This window comes from Triturus cristatus, chromosome 1_2 (assembly GCF_964204655.1).
Source record: "Triturus cristatus chromosome 1_2, aTriCri1.1, whole genome shotgun sequence".
In the NCBI taxonomy this organism is placed as follows: domain Eukaryota; kingdom Metazoa; phylum Chordata; class Amphibia; order Caudata; family Salamandridae; genus Triturus; species Triturus cristatus.
Genome location: NC_140580.1, coordinates 700983186 through 700997769, shown reverse-complemented (window position 1 = coordinate 700997769; position 14584 = coordinate 700983186). Strand labels below are relative to the sequence as shown.

Sequence of the window (14584 nt, the reverse complement as noted above, 5' to 3'; positions counted from 1 at the left end):
GCAGAGTAATGCAAGGCAGCGACTTGCATTCCGCTGCATTTACCAAGCCATGCAGGGACACGCAAGGTGGCGTGGCTTGGCTTGGTAAATCTGACTTAAGGATTGCGTTGCCCTTACGTCACCCTGTGTATTGCTAGGGCAACGCAGTGCATTAGTAAATTTGGCCCCCAGTTAGAGTGTCTTTGGAGAGCCTGACAAATTCACATGCCTCAAGACCTCTCGTCTGTAAACACTGATGAGAAGCTTTATCTTTTCCAGGGCTTCTTTCTCCCTAGGTTTTAAATGCAAAGCAAAATCATTTTCCGATGATAGACGATAAGGTTTCATTTTTAAAGAAATACAGTCTGACAAGGCAAAGCCTGAAACGCAAGCACTAGTAATTAATATAAAAACTGTAAAATCAGCAACAACCACCCTCAAAACATTTACACGGAGAATGACGAGCAGATGAGTCTGGAGTGTGGGCATGATGGTTTTCACGTGTTCGAGAGGAGATATGCCATCAAAACATGCTGTCTTATGGTATAGCAAGAAAAGCAGGTCTTTTTTCACTTATTCCCAGCCTATTCTAGTAGTCGGTTACATAGGAGACGCAAACTGGTTTTGCACCGGGAGATTCTTATAACAGAAGAGGTTGCTCTTCTTATAAGGTGTCCATATTAATTCAACAGTGACGTACAGTACATAAAAAGGGGCTTTTCTCCATTCCTTTCTACTTTATCGCTTGTTTCTTCCAGCAGAATATTCTGCGTCTCCACATGTGCCACACTATGTTCTACTCTTATCAGCAAACAAATTGTGATTATGAGGCAGTGAAGGGGGAATGGAGCATGTGCAGTGGGTTCATAATTTCAATCATCGCCCTGAGTAATCACTCATCTTTAATGTTGAGGAATCCTAGAAAATGTTACTATAGCAACCACGGTAGGCAACCCCCTTCCTCAGACACTCAACCACAACAACTTCCACATTAAAATGTGGTTTTCTTTACATAAAGTAGTAGATTTTAATGCTGGTTTTTGTTATTTTGATATATAATGTTGCTTCAGAATGTCCTTGCTAGCTTTTGAGAGGCAGAATTGAATATCAGGTATGAGAGACTAAACAATATGGGGAACTCTATACAATGGAGGCGCACAAATAACTTTGCAGTGAAGCGGATCTCTGAAGCATCATAAGCCTTGTATGGGCCTAGCAAATGGCACAAGGGCTATAGGCATCTGTTTAAAGCTTTGTTCACTTGCTGATTGGCAGAGTGGAGAACATCTATACTGCCTTCTTCACCAGTTGATGCATTTCAGATAGAAGCCAGTTAATGGATTAAGGATAGTTCACTGATTTCTAAACTCCGCTCTAAATAGTCTTCCTGCAAGTAGCGTGTGTGATTAAATGGCCAAGCAAATGGTGATGGAGACGTATTCAATTATAAGCCTTTGTTTTTTGGTCAATCAATAAAACGTATGGGTAAGCATCAAAAGTAAATAAAATAGTTAACTGGGTTAGGCAGATGATGCAAAAGGTAAAAAAAGAATACTAAGCTTACCATGAAGATGTAGGGGTTAGCATTGTACTGGATGTAATATAATTGTAGGTTGATGCTACTGACCTCGATATAATGTCATAAAACTCAAAGTGGAAAATACATTAGGGGCGTGGCGTATGAGAATTGGCTGGATCATTCTTTCTGCTACTCATGCACAATGTTTTCCACTCCCAAGTGATTTTAATCATAAGGCATTACCTAGTGATGTTCCTCTTTGAAATTCAGAGGAAAAAAGAGTGTAACATGGTTTGCTTCTGTGTTGGAATTACTGAATCCTCACCTCAGAGCTCCATTCTCCCAAAGTGCTCAATGAATCACATCCATCAAACTTTCACGCTAACCCCGTTAGGCCTGATTCCAAAATATTTTTCTCAGGGTGGGCCAACTTACTCTTGAATTTCCAGGATTGTGTCACACTTACTCATGGAGAAAAAAAAACTCTGTGAATCTGGCTATTAGTTATGATATTATTTTGCCAGATTGTACCCATATACCAGTGTTGTAGAGCTCATACTTGTTTTCTAGAAGTTTTCTGTCCCAGGGATGAGTTTTCATTTTCAATATTGCCACTGAAAAATATGCTTTTGCAATAATGCCATTGGTATTAACTCCTTAATAAATACAATATTCACCTGCGTGCAAAACTATTCATTTCCAGCTCAACTGGTTCCTCATTGAAGAACTTGATGTTGTTTCTCATAAACTCATATATTAGAAAAATAAGCTACTTCTCAAATCTTTTTTATCCAGAAAAGTGTGAAATGTATTCATTATATATAGACAAGTCCGTTTCTTTTGCACATGCTAATTTAACATACCAACCTCACATTCCTTCTAGATAATTATCATACTTTTATTTAAATGTCGCTCACTTTTGTTCTCTTAAGCCAATTTTCCCCATAGTGGTTTTGACCCAAGCACTATGAGTCCCTACTGAGGTTATCCAGGTCTTATACATTTAGCAGTCTCTGTTTAATTATTAGTTTATTAATGGCATTCATATAGCATAGCCCTAGTTACGTATGCACTAGGGAGCTTTACATAGAACACTGTCGATAAATAACACATCAGAATATTAGGTGGCGGCATAGAATAGGCCCTTGATCATCAATGGTCTCTATTGCTCTCTATTATACATTTTGAAATAACATTAGAAAAAAAGTGTTATTGCTGCTCAAACCAAGTCCTCCATGTAGTCTGGATCAATGCTGGGCTCGAAAGGCCGAACATCAGGCACCCACATATTGTTTAATTAAGTTCTCATATTTTGTTTCCCAAAGGGCATACATTCCGTTTAAAGCAATGCGAGTCTAAGGCATAAAACAAAGTGCTGCCCGTAAATAAGCTACCAACACGAAGGTGCCGCCATATTATCAGGATTGCCTTCATCAGGGCAGGCTGCCCCGAAGGCACACTTCACCGTACCTCCCCGCCAGACCGAAAGTAGCTTCTCCTTTCTGAAGCTCATTTTCAGGAGCTGACGTTTGACAATGTCACCTAAAATGAGGTGGCGGAGTCGGTGATTGCGGCACACAACTGCCATGTGAAAATAGGGACAAGCAATGCGAAGTGGCACTGGTCGAAATGGAATTGCAGGCCGAGTTCTCCCCAGGGGCGGCCATGTCTGCCTTCCCTTTTATCGCCCACGACGCAAGACGTTGGGGTCGGAAGCACTCACGCAGCGTGCTCGTCGCGCGCGCCGGCTCCTCACTGCTCCACATCAAAGACAGTTAGCCGCTGCCGGACTGGTATATTTTTAAATGAACTTGAAAGTCATCGGCTCTGGCATCAAATTAATATTTAAACAGCCCATTGTTGTGCAAGGCCGGTAAAATGTCAGCGCTGAACAAACCTATCCTAATAAACTACACTTACCCTATACCCAGGAGTTTTGTAAAAGGGCCACTAGGAACGCAGACTCATCACACATTTATCCGAGTTGAAACCCCAATGTTTAATTGATACACACCGCTGTCTGCACGCTGTCAGGTCCGGTAATGAGATGTTTAGTGCAGCACTTTGGCTGAACGGCTAGAGTCCAGCTCTTGTAATAAGGAACGACATTTCAGCACTGAAGCAGCTCCCACGCCAATTGGTGACAAGCTGAAGCCGCTTTCTGGGCCCCGGAAGCTTCAAATGTGGTCTGAATCGTACAATTACTTCCCCTAAAGCGTCTGATCAGGCTGAAAACGCCAAAGTCATCGCTTCACTGCCAGCGTAAATTACGAGGGGCTATAAACCATTCAAATGTTTTATGTTCGTTAATAAAAATGAGTTGGAATATGTGTTTTAAGGGAAGCATTCCAGTGTAGGAGCCTAATGAGATAGAAGAAAACAGAGTAATTGGAGGCTGCTGTCCTTTCCTTTCCAGTGGAAAATGATTTGGAGAGACAGCTGAGCTGAAACGGCAGAAAACCAGAAAAGTTATAATTTGGATTTCATAACTGAGACTGTATGTAATGGTGTTTGCTTAAAGACCTTTCCATCTATCTTATATTTTTTTTATATCTACGCAGACGTACTTCAATGACAACATCCTCACGCTCATCCGGACGCTGGTAACAGGTGGGGCCACGCCGGAGCTCGAGGCGCTGATCGCTGAGGAGAATGCCTTGAGGGGGGGATACAGCACGCCGCAGACCCTTGCAAACAGGGACCGCTGTCGAGTGGCGCAGTTGGCTCTATATGATGGACCATTCGCGGACCTAGGGGTAAGTGACATGTTGGAAAGCACCCAAAAAATCCAGATAGCCAATTGCTCATGGTCCTGGCAGGATGTGATTGCCATAGCAGCTGCCTGGAGGGTATTTAGGGTTTGATGGCAGAGCCCTGTTGGCTTAAAGCTGGGAGTGCACAGATCCAGCCATACACAGTTGCTACTGACAGTGAGAATAGAGTTGACAAGTAGTACATCAATAGAGTCTCACTCTAGGAATGATCTAGGTCTCATAATGAGGGTTGTAAAGGGTGCAGGTCTCAGTGCACGCCAACTGCTCTAGTTGACTGCGACCAACTTGTCTGCAGCAAGTTCAAATCCATGCAGTCTTCCTTACCTTGCAAATCACTTATAGAGCGTGTCTTTACAAGTTCCAAACTGCCCCAGTTTCTAAACATGGGTCACTTGAGTCACTAGTCGAGTTACTTTTATTTTGGTGCCCAGGCATGTTTTCTGCACCATGCACATGCTTCATGACTGACCTATGCCCTGAAATAACTTTTTCTGTTTGATACGGACAAGGAGCGACAGTGATGCCCAATAAAGAGCTTTGACCGGGGCTTAATTTATGCTGGTGATAACTGTTGGTAGCCACCTTGCACTTGTTTTTGTGACTAAGATTTTTTTTTGTCATCACACTTTGACCCAAAGTAAGAGTAAGGGAGAAACAAGCATTTACAATGCAACGGTCTCGGCATTGTTAAAGTTAGAGCTATTGGCATTGCTCATGACATTATTTTTGTTTATGTTTTTGTTTTTAAAACATTTAATAGGCGGCAGGGTGGGATGTAGTATGGTGTATAGTAATCTTCTGGATGTCCTTTAGTGGCGAGTAGTCTGGAAACAGAGTATATAGTGTGGCTGTTCAAAAAGAGGCAGGCAAGGTGCAGAGTAGACTTCTGTAGTACTTTCAGCTTTCTTATCAACTGTGCACTGATCACTGACACCCTATATTAGCAGATGAAATTGTGGCATGCTCCAGACTAGAGAAGAAATGCAAACCACCTGGACTGTTTCCTCAATTGAATTTTATGTTGGTGTTTGCCCATAACTTTGCTGTGCGCGTGGTTTCAGATTGTGGGCTGCGTGCAAGTCACTAACAAAAGCTTTATTTTATGTACAACTCTTACTTCCTGTAAGAAACATACGTGAAGACATTTTTTGGGGCTGAGGAAACACATGCAGGGCAGACACCAGTCATGTGACGTATTTGACTAGGCAATTACCCCTTTTTGCAAGTCTACACTCAATCACAGCACAGAATGACTAGCAATGTCTGAGGCAGGAACTTTGTACATATTTACCTACTGAAATGTTATTGAGCTGCTGTGTTTCTTCCAACGGGTAATCGAGTCCCTCACACAGCCTATGTTGACCAACTAGTTACAGCATAGGTAGGTTTGCTTTTCCATACATTTATAGCGGTCTGGCATAACCTATTTGTGTATGGACTGCGCACAAAGCAACAAGCGTCAGCAGTGGCAAAATGTTAAACGAAACTTAAGACACGTTATTGTGGGGCCGTAATTTATTTCCTCCAACATCCATGTGGCAGATCTAAGCACGATCTGGAATAGATTGATAAGTGTGTAATAGATACAACAGGGGGACCACAGACCCCCCTCGAGTTCTCAAGAAAACGGGAGACTCAATATCGTGCATTACTGAAGAGGTACTCAAATATCAGACAGCTTGTAAGGGTTGATGTAGCAGAACTCGGGGTTTTCAACACTACACTGAAAACGTTTATTGTACACGTTAACTGTTTGCATTGCTTGCAGTGTACTGCAAGGTCCACTTAAAATGCAACTCCGGCTGTATCTTAAACTGTTTGTGACATTAGCCAGAGATGCAGCTATCACTGGACTGGCCTCCTCGTTACCAGCCACATTTCTCAGCTCAGTGTGCGCACACATCATGAAAGCACAAACTGACTCTCAATGGCGCCTTCGCACTCAAGAGGCTCACTTCGGAGATTGTACACCATCCTAAACGGATGCTTTATAAAAATGTAAAGCTTGCGGCAAAAAAACAGGAAAACCGTGAGGTACTGTGGTTTTATGGATATTCCCCTTTCATTCACGATCACCGCGATGGTAACAATCCTAACTTTTCTTATTAATGTTCAGAACAGCGCTGGTTTTAAATGAGATGACGTGTGCAATGGTTTTTAATAACGAGGCACAATACAACCGTGGTGCTGTAAAGGACAGGTAACAGCAGACTCAAGACTTCATAGCACTTTACTTCTCGGGCGGTACTTTATGACAGTCAAATACCGTGGATCGTTCAGCATACACTTCAAGATTTGACGTGCACCTCATCTACACCCGACTCCATTTTAAATCGTATTAAAATCGTGGATGGTAACCTTGTAATAGGTTTACGGTGTTCCTGTCGCTGAACTTGTCTTTCATACACGTTTTTCAAGTTTAAAGCTGTAAATGGTGTGTAACTTTACATTTTAAGATCTGAAACGCACTTTAAATTCTCCTCGGCATCCTTATGCAGTTTGGGAGGACTGCTAACGTGTAAGGGGGCCTGTGATTTGTTCCACCTCAGCCAATTCTAATGTGCCGCTCAGAATTCCGAAGCTCGGATTGGCTGCGGTGTATTTACATGCCTCTGTCCGTGCAGTCGTCCGAAAGCGTGTCCTTTGCCGCCGCTCAGATTAAAGTGACCTGGCAGCCTGAGTTGGCTGTGTCCATTTCTATCCCATGAGGAGTGTTGATTACGCATATGCTAGGCTTGGCAGCTGCCGCATGTTCTTTAAGGGTACAAAGGAAAAGGAAGGGGAGCGGGAAGTAGGGCTTCCCGAACAACGGGAGGAAGGGGCCGTCGCAAGTAGACAGACAGCAGAGGCAGCAGTTACACGAGGAAGATAGCTCAAAAGGACACACTTTTGTAAAGTTCTGCAACAAACAAAGAAGTAGCACCTATAAACAAGTCAGAGCAACACGCATCGCGCAAAAGTGAAACCGCAATGCAAAAGTATACAGACGGCTCACTTTGCTAAAGCCGAATGGAAAGAGAAAAGCAAATCAATGACCGGTGGCAGACGAGACAAACAAACAAGGAAAATACCTTAGAAATAACGCACAACTGCAAAACAAGATCCTCACAGCCAGAGAACAATCGTCACAGCTAGAGAACAGCAAAACAATGGCGGATGGAAGCTCCGAAACTTTTTCGGATTCGGGGGCGTGTTCCTGCTGTTCTAAAAGGGCGTGGCTAAAAAGTGGAAAGAACAGCAAGGAACACGCCCCCGAATCTGAAAAAGACGGAGCCTATTTGGAGGGACGGCTCTCTCCTCCAATGGCGGGCCTCCGTTTAGGAAGCCAGCCAATGGAGGAGAGGCAAAAAGAGAGGCGGGCTAAGGAGCCACTCTAGGAAACATTAAATCTCGACTTCCGGTTCTGCCTTCGGCAGACCGGTAGTCCTCGACCTAAAAAGGGTGAAGAGTAAGATAGGAAAAAAGGGATAAGGGGAAAATGCAGGGAATAAAAAGAACCTGCCAGTGCAGGATAAAGAGACACAAGGAATAAGTTGGGGAAGAAGACAGCCTTCGTATTCGGTAACGCTCCGATTAAGCAGCGCTGGTGGTGGGAATATGAAAATCTTTGTGCCCTTCCACTTACGAAGGTCATAGACCAGGGAACTACATAGCAGAATGGACACTGCTCAGCACAACTCCTTCTGAAAAGTAGTCTGCTTTTGCTGTGGCTGGCTACATGTCTGTGCAAATAGTCTTAGGTACAGTTCATGTTCCTGTTCACAGCTTGTGGGGACAATGTCATTGTTTGCACAGCTGTGTGAAGGCCAGTGCTGCAAGGTCTGGTCAGAACCAGCCATCTTCTGAAGGCAGTTACACTGGGCTAGATTACTCTCCAGCAGAAGCGAGGGCGCCAATTGTTTTTCCGCCCAGGGCGCTATCTGAGTCAGTGCCTGCCATGCAGACCGCAACCCCACTACTCCTTGCTGGGTTGTCTGTTATGAGGTGTGCTAGCTTGCTGTCCTCATATTTTGAATTTCTTCACAAAACATAGGTCTGGCCCCTACTGTTCCTTCTTTTTAGGTCTCGCTCTCGAGACCTATTGTCGCCGAGATGCCTCTCAAGGGAGATAGACTGGGGCACGTGCAGGGCGATTGGAGCCTGTGAACGCGCACGTGGCGTGCACATCTCCTGTCCCCATTCCGTCCTCAGCAGCCTCATACACTTTCCATCCCCCCCTCGGCTCCACGGAGACAGCTTGTTAGATGGGTTGGGGCACATTTAATGCACGTTTTTCATGCTCCTGGCGTGCGCCAAACGCAACATTACCTCTGATTTTGTCTACTGAGTGCCCTTATTTTATAGAATTGCACTGAGCCAAGCCCCACTACGTCCTCGAAAACTGCATTGGGCCCCCTCTGATGTTCACTTGGCCCCAACGTGCACAACATATGGATTACTCGTTTCCATTTCCTTCGTAATGCGTCCTTCTAAAGATTGTAAGCGCCACCAACCTATATGTATTCTCGGCTACTTTTCAAGTTTCTCGACTGCTTTCTTTACATTACGAATTACATGCTCCAGTCATGCTAAAGTACCCCCGATTCTTAGATACCACATTTTGCATGACCTCCGAGGTTTTTCGCACCCCCTCCACGCCTCTAATTTCAAATGCACCATCTCCTGGGAACGTCGCAGCTGTGCGTAATTTGCAATGCACTGTGCTCCTTTCCCGATATCGGAGCCATGCGCGCGCCCCTCGAACTCTCTCCCGACGGCTGCAGCCTGCGCTGCCGTGGGCCTCTGTGAGCTCAGCACAGTCGCACCAACTTGCAGTGCAGCTAAGGAAGGTGGGACCAGACGCGGGTCAGATGGGGCTGGCCACGTAAGCAATATTAACCATGCGGGGTCCTCTCTTGCTCCCCAACGTCTGCAGCGCACTAGAAGCTCCCGCTCTGGCACCCACCTCACCTGGATCCCTTTGCAGGATGGAAGAGCTCTCGGCAGCCGTTGTTGTTTTTCTTCGCTCCTTCAGCCACTTCTTGGCCCGGGAGAGCTGAGCCTGCCAGGATTGGTCTGTTTGTTTCTCTTGCCCCCCAGACCTCGTGAATGGAAACCCCTGTGCAAGACGCCTGAGCCAATGGGAGGGTAGGGCTCGCCTGGGCGGGCTGCATTGCAGCCAATCACCGCATGTTATTATACAGCCAAGCCGAGAGATGCATCACAGCCGTGCTATGGGACAGATGCACGTAAATTCTCAGAATTAACAAGTGAAAGGGACAGACAGTTCGAAGGCCAGGGAATGTGTGTTGTTCTAACTAAAGTGCACCGATAAAGAGTGCACTTCTCTGAAAGTCTGCAGTGCATGCATTGAGACGGTGTCAGCACTTGTCAGGAGATCAGCTGTACTGCATGAGAGAATCAGCACTTCTCACTGGAGCTGTTGTAATATTATTAGTACATGCTTGCATTTCCCAGAAGGGCGGTTGTGCTGTAAATTGCATTACACTCCCAATGCTTTTTATACTTATCAAGGCAAGAACTTCTCTTTGGTACTGACTTTTAAAAGGAGAATACCAAAACCTCTTAATAGTGCTGCTATATTGAGTGACAATTGAGTCTGAGCTCACCTCTTGGCCACCTGTTCAGGTGTGTGATGTACAGGTAAGGCGTGCACACGGCCTCTTTGGGAACCTTTCTCAAACCACATGTGAACTTTAGTAAGCCTGCCTTACCTGCTCTTCAGAAGTATCAGGACTGGGTTGGGAAGGAGTGGCTGCTATGACCCATCATATATCCTTAATCCTCAATAAAAAGTCCTTGAAGCGTTGCCGTGCTCAGTTTGAAACTCAAACAAGCATTTGCAATGCAATAGGTCTCGCATTTACATGGGTTTAAGCTATTGGCATTGTAAATGACAATGGGCCTCATGTAGGTAGCCAAATACCGGTCGGTAACGGCCGATTTTCAGTAATTATACCGTTACCGACCGGTATTTTGGCTTTTGGTATGTAGGGGGTGAATTTCTGTATTCGGAATTTACCGAATCGGTAAAATTACCGAATCGGTAAAATTACCGATTCGGTAATTTTACCGATTCGGTAAATTCCGAATACAGAAATCAGATGTAGGGGGACTGTGTGTGTTGTTTGGAGTCGGTATTTACCACCAACTAATAGTTGGTGGTAAATAAAGTATGGATGAGTAAAAGCATTTAAAAGCGCTTAGAAGTGTGCACATGTGGCAGACATACATGCCCTTAGGGCATGTATGTGTGCCACATGTGCACACATGGCCGAATCAGGGGTGCAACAGGGTGTCAATGTGACACCCTGCCACCCTTGCATGTGCTCTCCCATTACCGAATCGGTATTTACCGATTCGGTAATGAGGCATACCTTCACCTCAATGGGAAGGTATGCCTCATTACCGAATCGGTAAATACCGATTCGGTAATTACCGACTCACTCCGATTCGGTAACATTTACCGAATTTTTACCTACATACACTTTACCGATTCTTAAATACCGAATCGGTATGATTCGGTATTTTAGAATCGGTAAAGTGTATGCCACCTACATGAGGCCCAATGTCTTTTATTTATGTTTTAACCCCTTCCCCGCTCATGACGGAACCGTTCCGTCATGAGCCACGGTTGCCGTGTGCTCATGACGGAACGGTTCCGTCATGACACGCCCGTTGGCGGCCGCTCCGCCTACGCGGCGCTGTTTCCCCGCCTGTGCGGGGGGACAACGCAAATGGGCGGAGTCATGACGGAACCGTTCCGTCATGAGCACAGCTCAACTGTGGCTCATGACGGAGCGGCTCCGTCATGAGCACAGGCCCACCGCGCTGCCCCCCTGCCCCCCCCCAGCGCTGCAGCGGAATGTCCGCAGCAGCGAAGGGGTTAAAAAACAAAACAAAAATAATAGGCATTGTCATTTACAATGCCAATAGCTTAAACTCGCGTGAATGCGAGACCTATTGCATTGTAAATGCTTGTTTTAGATCTTTTACTGCAAACGCCTAGACCTCCATGGTTCTGCCTCTGTGCTGTGTCATTGTACTGTTTTACGGTATTGGAATGGCACTTACTACCCCTAAGTGGGCCGTTGCATCGTTTTTTTTACATGCGGGTAGCACTGTACCATGCTCGTGTGTGGTTAAAAGAGTGTTGTCTGTCGTTTTCTGCTTCTATTATGTGCAGTATAGATTTTAATTAACACCGGGACAGACTGTCAACGCGGCCAGAAAACTACAGTAAGACATGCGAAATTGCTGCCTCCAAACTGTGAACATCACACCTGCTTAATCATCTGTTTGTTGAGCCTACATTTCTCTTAATTTGTGCGGCCGCGCTCTGCACATCCCCAGAGCTCTCTTTTGCAATTAAAATCTGCTCCTCCTTGCTCATTAGCGCCACTGCTTCTCGGGGGTGCCGTTCTGCCGTCTTCAGCCAGCATGATGAGCAGGGTAAGGAGCTGTCTGAGAGCTCAGGGGCCGGGACGGCCCGTGCAGACCTTCAGAGGGCTCTAGGACCGGGACAGCCCGTGCAGACCCTCGGGGGGTTCCGGGGTTGGGACAGCCCGTGCAGACCCTCAGGGGGTTCCGGGTCGGGACAGCTCGTGCAGACCTTCAGAGGGCTCTAGGGCCGGGACAGACCGTGCAGACCCTCGGGGGGTTCCGGGACAGCCCGTGCAGACCCTCGGGGCGGTTCCGGGGTCAGGACAGTCCGTGCAGACCCTCGGGGGGTTCCGGGTTCGGGACGACCCATGCAGACCTTCAGAGGACACCCCGTCTTCTCAAATGCGAGCACCAAACAGAGACTTATAGAAAGTTACTGCGTCACAGGTAGTACTTGCCCACCTGGCTGGAACTTCTGTTTTTAACCAGGAGGTCTTTATAATGTAGGCAATTCTCTGTATTAGCATTCAGCATAATCCATCTCATTCTGAAGAAATAGTGGTTAGGTGACAAGAGAACCCTCTTATACAATCATTGCGCAAAAGAGGCCTATTGCAGTAAGTCCATGTTTTTCAAGATTTTGCCATTGGCATAGCTGTCCAGTCACCATGTTCATGTCCATGCTACTATCAGCCAGTACTGCTTTTTCACACAACAGAACTAGACATACTGGCCTTCTGGTGCCACTTGTCCATTAAATGTAAGTGCCTAAAAATCCCCAAATGCTTGTGTTCTGTTCGCTAAAACATAAGATTGACTGGAACGCACTGTTATGCCATGGGCCAAGAAGACACATTTGAATCGAGTCCAGTCAACTTATGGGCGAAGAGGGCCCTCCTTTCAACTACAAAGTCATTAAATTTGTGGCTAGAATCTCTCTGCCTCTTAAACATTACTTGTGGAGAAATATAAGACAACGGCCGAAGTGTCTGTGAAGAGATATTCACACCACTTCAGGTACAGCATTGCTGAAGCTATTGGTGAAAAGAGGGATTGGTCTCAGTTTGGGTTTGTCATGTGGTCCTTAAACACTCACATTTGAGCTAGATTAGTCTTTTCCCCCTTCGAGGGCCTTGAATATATTTAAGTTACCACACTTTATATCAGCCCAACAAATAAAGCGAAAGATGTTCATCAGCTCCCAGAACCGCAGAGGTCCCCTCTTCATTTATAATGTGCCTTGGAGGTTCAGATCAGGCCTAGAGTTGTGCCAGGGGCTATTTCCTGACAGTATCTTCTCTGAAGGGACTATCTAACCAAGGATGTGACTATTGTCATTGCCTGTGTGTACAGTGCACTACACATGTGAACAATTGTATCAATTGGGAACCTCTGGAACTTCAGAAGAGCTGTCCCTTCCTCTTTGTGTGGTGTTCCCTTGTATCACACTGTAGACAGTGCCAAAGTAGAAATGTGTTTTCACTCTGCTCAAGCAGTCACTCAATGTTAACGGTATGTACGCAGGGTGATGAATGGGCAGCCAGATATGATATGAGGACAGTGAAAGGCCTTCACATTTTTTGTTGTTGTGAGGCAGATACTTTTAGGAGCAGGATTTTCTGGATCGAGAGTCTGTGTTCATTTATCAGAAGAGACTTCCTCTCCCTCCACGTCTTCATTGCCTCCATGTTGGCTCCCACATACCTCACCGCAAATGACCAAGTATGCCACACTGTCATGTTGCTTATGACATCGTGCTGCTGAAACAGATTCTGCTGATTGCTGTTCTCACTTCTCACTGTGACAACAGTCCCCGGCTGCACTGGCAAATTATGCTATCAGCCAAAAAGTTATCCAAAATGATCAAACCTTACTCCAAATATACGGAAGTTAAAACTTAATTTAATATTTTCAGTTTTAAAAAAAATGAAAATCTTATCAACTATTTTGCACACATTTCATGATCATGTCGCAATAGGATTGATAATAGTGACTGTCAAATTGTAATTGTTCCATTGGTGTTCAAGTGCTTCAGTGACCTCCAGGGGATATTAACAATGATCACATCTAATCCCTTGAGATTAAGTGTATGACAGTTAGTATATTCTCAAGAAGTACTCGCTCACCCGCCGACTGCCTCAGACCAACCTTGAGGAATCTGTACATTAATGAACATTTAGAAATGCACAGAGCCTGCAATGTGCACAAGGAAAATCTTTGTACCGCATTGAAGAAACTAAGGAAAAAGTGGAGGGTGTTGTTACAAAACCGACTAACCACCAGCTAAACTCCACTAACAACATTTAAACATAATTAACTGAGTGATGGAAAGAGCTGCCAAATGCAGAAAAGCAAAGGGTTTAGTAATCCACCTCTGCACACTCTATGCAGCTGTCCCCTCCTAGGTTTGTTGATGGGCCTCCACCACTAAACCACAATGAACAGACATAGATCAACGCAGGGGCTCACCCTGTTTCCCAAGTCTTTGGTAGCAAGTGTTCCACAAACTGATTGGTATGGTATGGTATGGTAAGGATTTCTTATAGAGCGCACAACTCACCCTGGGGCATCTAGGCGCTAAACTGGGAAGACGAGGGAGAAGGCAATACCAGCATCGTATAGAAATTTAAAACAGGAAAGTTTTTAGTTGCTTCCTGAAGATAGTCAATGACTGAATTTTACGAACTGCTAACGGAAGCTTATTCCAATAGCTCGGAACTAGTATGAGAAAGCTCTACCTCCCGTGCGTGTAAGACGGATTCTGGGAACTTGAAGGTGGTCTAAAGTATTAGATCTAAGATTCCTATGAGGAGAGTATTTGACCAGTTTCTTTCGAAGGTAGAGAGGACCTCTACCCCTTAGAGCATTATAGGTCAAGCAACAGATCTTAAAAATTGATCTTTTTCTGATATTTAGCCAGTGCAGTTCC

The 14584-nt window shown here is 45.3% G+C and overlaps 1 protein-coding gene across 6 annotated transcripts in view; it reads left to right on the top strand.

Moving 5' to 3' along the window:
* The window catches only part of KCNMA1 (potassium calcium-activated channel subfamily M alpha 1), a 1447720-nt gene that overhangs the window by 1331670 nt on the left and 101466 nt on the right, over positions 1-14584 (top strand). For all 6 annotated transcript variants that reach the window (XM_085608566.1, XM_085608564.1, XM_085608561.1 and 3 more), the window contains one exon: positions 4060-4254. In XM_085608566.1, coding sequence (XP_085464692.1) covers positions 4060-4254 — 195 coding nt within the window. The remainder of the gene's footprint in view (positions 1-4059; positions 4255-14584) is intronic.